Raw genomic sequence first — 6663 nt, 5'->3', positions numbered from 1 at the left:
ACAGCGTGCAGGTGTGGTTGGGACTTTATAAAAAGCAACCAGTTAGTAGCAGCATGCATCCAAGAGGAGGCTATGAAAATTGTGGACACAGTGCCAAAAAACCCCCAAATATATCAAGGCGAAATGCTAAGTGGACAAAGCTTGTTCCAAATGCAGGGTTGGCTGTCACTTTCACCTTTGCTGGTGAGCGCTGAAGAAGAGGATAGGGATGGAGAGCGACACAGAGTTGGCCTGTTACTCTTGGACAGGAGGGTGATGGTTGGTTAGCTTTGTTAACTTGCCAAAGAATCAGCTTTTCCATTACAACAAAGGTAACATTCCTACAGTAGTAGCTTGCAGTGTGTGTTGAGCAGTGTAGGGGGGAGGGGCCAATTTTGAATTTGTGTTTACAAACAATAACCGACAATTCCTGCATGGTATACCTTAAAATTATTTTCAGCCCATGCAAAGAAAAGCACCGCAAACTAGCGCAGAACCATCACAACTCTTGATGCTGGTGTTTGTTTTACTGCGATTTTACCTGGTCAGTCTTCAATAATGTGCACACACCCCGAGCACTGAACAAGCACATTTAGCAGCTGCTATGACAACCTTTTTTTTTTCCACCCAGAACGTGTGTCAAATGAAGCTATCATTTTGTTGTGGTCCCTTGTAACACCCCTAAAATAAATCACCTGACTTGAATGACCGACCGTGTTCCCCTATGGCCAGCACAGAGTCATGACATGGGTCCCATTCAGTCACCAGAGTGTCAGCTCACCTTTTTTTTTTTTTTCTTTTTTTTTCTTTTTTTTTGGCATAGAGCTCATGTTCAAATAGGAGCCATGACTGAACTGCTTATTTTTTTTTAAAATCTGTAAACTAATTAAAACTACAATAATGCATTAAAATAAAAAAAAACATTAAATAATATAGTAGGAAAATAAATATCATTCCAACAAGGCTTTTTTTTTTTTTAAATAGTCACTCTTAATCTTGACATAGGAAGCCAGCGTGTATGTCACGTTATTCACCTCAGAGAATGATGATCATCAGTCCAAGAAGATGGCTGCTCTCAGTCTCATCGGTGAACATGCTAATGAGCTACCGCACATACACGGCTGCTTCACGCTCAGTTAAGAACATGGATACAGATTCCACTAAACATGGTCCCACATACTGTATACCGTAGAGCTCAACAGTCATATGCATTACAAGTGTCTGGATACAAGATATGCAAAATGGACTTTTTCTGATAGTTAGACTTGGCCACGACCTGGACAATCCTTATGTGCAGGATGATGACTTGAAACACATGACCATGGCTACATCTGCCATCAGGAACAAAACAAAACAATTATAAGTGCTATAGCTATACACTATTTTGGTATTTCATGAATAGCATTCAGGGCAGTTTGAAGTTTTTTGGTCAGTTTAAGGTAACCTCTCAAAGGTTGTCATGAAACCTCTACAGACCTTACTCCGTTTGAGCACTCTCTTTTAGAGGGCTAGCTATGGCTGTCTCAGATAACTTAGTATACAGTACATTTAACTGTTATCTTAGTCAGAAAATAGATATGAAACTCATTTCCACGTCTCATGCTCACAATTTGACTGGTCCCACCTCTGAAATATTAGATACGTCTACCAATAATGTCCCATTCCTATCAATAAACTAATAATAATCCAACTACTGATTTCTATTCATGAACAAATGTTGAGATTATGAGATTCTGGACTTGTGCTCTAGAGGCGTGAACCACTATGGCTGTGTTTTTTTTTTTCTTTTTCTGCTTGGCATCAAAAGACATCTTAAGGATTCATCTCTGTTGGAGGAGGTGACGAGGAGTGAACAGGACCACGTCGCACATATGCAACAGCCACATGTTCAACACTAACTGTGAGCGTACTCGATGGAAAGGGGGGTTCTCTCAAGCCTAAAGTGTAGGATATACAATATAACAACAATCAAACTCTGATATCAACTCTATGGGCGTTCCGGCATTCCCTAGAGGTGCATATTTCTGTAACTTCCAGTCTAGCGAAGGAATGGATTTCTATCACCCCTAGGGAATAGAGGAGCTTTCGTGATGTTTTGAGGAGTGTGTGGAGTTTCTGAATCTGAGTGGAAGTTAGGAGCTGTCACTGGCTGAGCGCTTTTTGCCAAAATGACTGGCAGAGTCTCTGTTTCGCAGATTAGGCTGGATCTTGTACATATGGGGACCCATGGACCAGCGCCAGCTCCCACGGCCCTCCACTCCAGTTGGGATGGCGGCAGCTGCAGCCACAGCAGTGGATGGGCAGGGCTTGTTCTGCAGCAGCTGAATAAGCATGGTCATCTCTGGGCCCAGCCGCGACACCATGCTGGTCCTAACGCGGTCCACTGTGTCCTCATCACAGTCCATCAGGCTCTGTAGCAGCTTACCATAAAACCTAGGACAACAACACAAAGCATTGCGCAGAGTGTGAGGAGCTGAAGTGAAAGAGACAAAAAGGACAAACATGTGCAGCAAGGCAATAACATGTTCCTGTTGTACCTGATAACAGTACAAATCTTTACAGGTGGGTGTAGATTTTGGGGGTGATGCGGTGACCATGTCCCCCTCAATACTTAAAACGTGCTTTTGTCTCCCCCAGTAAAAATATGAAAGTAGCAGAAAAGGCGATGCAGAAAAGGCAAAAATTGGTCCATGACAAAAATTCACCAGAATGCAGGAAATTAAGTGTTCACAGATTCCCCATTTCATAAGTGTCCCCCCAAAGTATTGAAACAAACCTAAGCCCTTGGGTATTTCTATGTATTTGCACACATGCTCTATAGTCTGACGTCATCCATATGGGAGTGACCATCCCTTCTCCAGTCACAACCAAGCCTTGTGTTTCAGCCCTTTTGTATTCACTCCCAAACTGCAATCCTACATGTATTACAACCACAATAGGAACAAAAAACATACAAGCTTGATATTCCTGTTTGATTTTCCTTCATTGTATGAAAGAATGTATGAAGCAGATGGTAACCAAAACATGGAAATCAATACAAATGTAGCCATCTGTTGTGTTGCATAAATCAGGCTCAAATGTGATATTTGCAACATGCCAGCCATGTATATTTGTGATTTTTAAAATGATTCAAACATATGTCTCATTCACTTAGAATTAGCAGCTATATTTACTGTCTGATTACTGCTGAAATACACCCTTGTTTTCAAATCTGTTCTGTGGTCAGAGAGCCTGTTGAACATAATAAACTTCAAAGTCTGACATGCCCAGTACAGTGTGTACTACTGTCAGCAGCTCATAACTTCGATCAACATGTTTTTAAAGTGTCTGAAAAGGAAGCAGAGGAAGTGCTCACCTATTTGGGAAGTGACTTGGTAGCTGTGCCACTTCACCAATAGCATCTGGATTCGATCGGGCCACAGTGCAGATGTCCAGCTTGCTGTAACACTCCTCTTGGACTTCAGATATCATTCTTTGGAAGGTGGAGCAGCGGCGGATGGTGGGGAATGCCTTCGAGGTGATGCCATTGGCAATGCACTTAAGGCTCTCCTTCACAAATGCTTTACCCTGTAAAAACACAGCAGTGCTTCACACATTCTTGCCCTGACAGTTACGCCCATGTAATCCTACACAAGCTCATGTGCACGGCAGAAACAGAGAGAGAATGGCATACTGTGTGTGTGTCGTCTTTGTGAGATGAATTAAAGTGCATATACCTGAGTGTCAAATTTAGCAGCACTGTATAGGAAGGACTTGCAGATGTCATGCATGCCATCTGTGTCACAAGTTGAGTTTTCCAGGCAGGCGAAGGCTCCGCAGCCAACTTGGAGGGCACTGTTGAGACAGCGTGCCACATCTGCTGTGGGCACAGAGAATGAACCATCAGCAGGGGAGCCAACAGTGGGTTCACTGGGAATCACTGCACACTCACTGAGCTCATTACACAAGGGTTGCCAGGGTTTTGGCTAAAAAATGCAGCGAACAAAAGAGAATGTTCATACTTTGGTGATTCACAAAAGACATACAGTCACTCGGGGCAAATAGTGACTTGACTGGAGATTGGACACCTTACAACTCGTAGAGTCTCAGACACTATTTGGCACTACAGCTCTTTTCTCTTGGCAGGGACCTATATTCCACTGTTTGGTTCTTTTCAGCAGAGCTTGGATGAACAGCACCAGAAATACCAAAGAGTTTACTGAAAATTTTTGGCGTGCCTGTAGACACACACAAATATACACTTGTACCACTGGCACACACACACACACACACACACACTCACATACACATGCACACACTGCCATCACACTCTGTGTTCAATTTTTAACACAAGCCGTAATTGTCAAGCTGAATTTGAGGGCTCTTCCTCCAAACCACTTTAATGTCCTTAACTATTCACTAAGCACATGTCACAGTCTGGTTAAATACTCAGAAATGATCCCATGAACATCTACACAATGAGATACATGCTCAGAAAACGCTGCCATATTCATTTCAGGAGTGTCACATGACTGGAATAGTTATTAGGCTGATTAACCCACAAGCAACCCTGATCCCCATCTTTGTGAACCCTATGAAACAGCTACTCTGCAACATCCTTCAGTCCATTTTCCAAAAACTGATCTCCGCCGTACAGAACACAGCTCTAAGTCCATGCAACCGACTTGAAATTTTACACCAAGAATGAGCTATAAAACATAATCTGTAAATCAGTGTATCCAGATAGTTGGCTTCCCTTATTCTTCATCCAAGAATCCACTGAGATGGCAAGCAGCCTGACTCAAATCCTTTGTAATAACCATTAAGAAATGTCACCGCGGAGCCTAAGCCTACTTGGCAGACTTCGAATCTGGGGCCCCATGTTGACCTGCACAGTCAGATAAAGTCTGCCTGCCATCAGGGACCAGAGATTGCTCTCAAAATACAAGAGAGTGAGCTGCAAATCTTATGATGATGAAGCAATTCCTGCAGAAGGGAATCAGCATCCCACTCTCCCACTGCCTTTTATCACCGGGCTGTACCTTGGTGTTGAAAAGGAAAAGTCAACATTTGAATGAAGCCATGCAGATTCATGCTTTGCAGTGTCATTTCTTTATGCTTATTACATGAGATTATGACTCAGGCTTTTCTTTTCTTTGACGGGTAAGAGATGTGAACTAATAGGGTTGCGTTTATGTGCCTCAGTGACAAACAGTGTAATGAAACACAATGTTTCACTGACTTGAGGGCTACACAGGAAGGCTGCACATGAAGCTTTATGTTTTATGCACTAAAAAACACCCTCAAGTCCACTATAATGCTGAATAGTGGGACCTACAGTATGCAGCAGCCAAAGCGAGCATGAGAATACCAGCATGACACAGCCTGCACTCTCAGGTGTCAGCACCAAGCTCCATGCTCATCTGTTGCCGGCAGGACACCGGCAAAAACCACAGCGTTAATCCCGCAGCCTTCTCCATGAATCAACGCGCTCGTTAAGACACAAAAGGCTGCATAGGCCAAAAAAAGATAATGAGGGGGAAAAAATCTCCACATAGTATTCGAGCAAAGGTAAAGCCTGTGCATTGTGAAAATGGTGTGTTTAAAAAAAGAAGAAGAAGCAAGCAGTGCACTCTGAGATATGCAGATGAAGGCAGCGCGTTACTTACAAGGGCTATTGGCAGAAAAGCGTGTTCTCCTGGGCGAATAAGACTCGTTTTGATCCAGTTCATATGCAGATGCGTTCAGCACCATCAGGAGAAAAAGTCCGGTCCTCAAAGGCATCGTCCTCTCAACACAGATAAGACAACTAAATGTAAAGAGACGCCTCCTGCTCTGTGTGTAATTCATAAAGAATGACGCTCCAAAAAGCTTCTGCAGCGCCGAAAACACAACACACGTAGGTTATTACAAGTATGCTGCCAGCAAGGTCTTTACACTGGACTCCTCACTATCCTTTTGACTTGCATGACAGATAGCACCGATGTCAAGTCTGCATGGGTTTATATGGGAGCGCTGAACATTACGAGTTCTGCGTGTGGACCAATCAGAAGGTAGGATTCAAGACCGTGGTCCTGGTCTCTCCACTACTAATTGATAAAATCATTTAACAGCGGCCAACACTGAAGATCCTACAGCTCGACATGCAGAATATGGCCAATATGTCTTATAATGACCCCAAAGAAACAAAATGTAAATGTAAATATTTTTTATTTAATCAGTAAGCCTACCATATATGGACTTTCTAAAACTACATCTACTAAATATATGTAATATACGTATGTAAAACACCCTTCCCATCTACTCATCACCCATCATGACTGAAGTAGGTGAAACCAATCACCACTATGACTGATTATGAGCCACATGCTGTATTACATATAAACAGCTGCATCTAATTTATGCGATAAAATGTTTTTTAGATGAGTTGTCTTATGTTTAAATTATTTTCCATTGATTTTTTTCCCTGTCTTCCCATATTGTAAACATGCTGCAATCCTTCTGTGGCATGAAACACTGCTTCCATAAATAACAGGCAAGGGACTGTAACAAAATTATTGGGGGGAAATGGGGGTGGGATTTATTCTTGTCCTCCTCCCAGATTTATATTTTATTTCTTCCTTCCCTTCTGAGAATTATTGTACAATGTTTGGGGACAGATGATGAAATACTTACAGGTAGGTACACAGTACGTAAAGGTGAGCT

General features: G+C 42.5%; 1 protein-coding gene across 2 annotated transcripts; it reads right to left on the bottom strand.

Annotated features, from left to right (window-relative positions):
• Positions 1-886: 886 nt before the first annotated feature.
• stc1 (stanniocalcin 1) lies at positions 887-5920 on the bottom strand. 2 transcript variants are annotated; one of them, XM_049579461.1, is made up of 4 exons: positions 5628-5920; positions 3696-3838; positions 3335-3546; positions 887-2412 (listed from the first exon to the last, which is right to left on the bottom strand). In XM_049579461.1, exons 1-4 carry the CDS (start codon positions 5806-5808, stop codon positions 2112-2114), a joined length of 837 nt encoding a protein of 278 aa, XP_049435418.1. In that variant the 5' UTR covers positions 5809-5920; the 3' UTR covers positions 887-2111. The 2 variants fall into 2 exon arrangements, with proteins under 2 accessions (XP_049435418.1, XP_049435419.1); XM_049579462.1 differs by having other exon boundaries at positions 3696-3835.
• Positions 5921-6663: the final 743 nt, after the last annotated feature.

The sequence above is a fragment of the Epinephelus fuscoguttatus genome, linkage group LG6 (genome assembly GCF_011397635.1).
Source record: "Epinephelus fuscoguttatus linkage group LG6, E.fuscoguttatus.final_Chr_v1".
Taxonomy (NCBI): Eukaryota; Metazoa; Chordata; class Actinopteri; order Perciformes; family Serranidae; genus Epinephelus; species Epinephelus fuscoguttatus.
The sequence above is the reverse complement of the archived record's forward strand: the minus strand, read 5'-3'. Positions and strand labels throughout refer to the sequence as shown.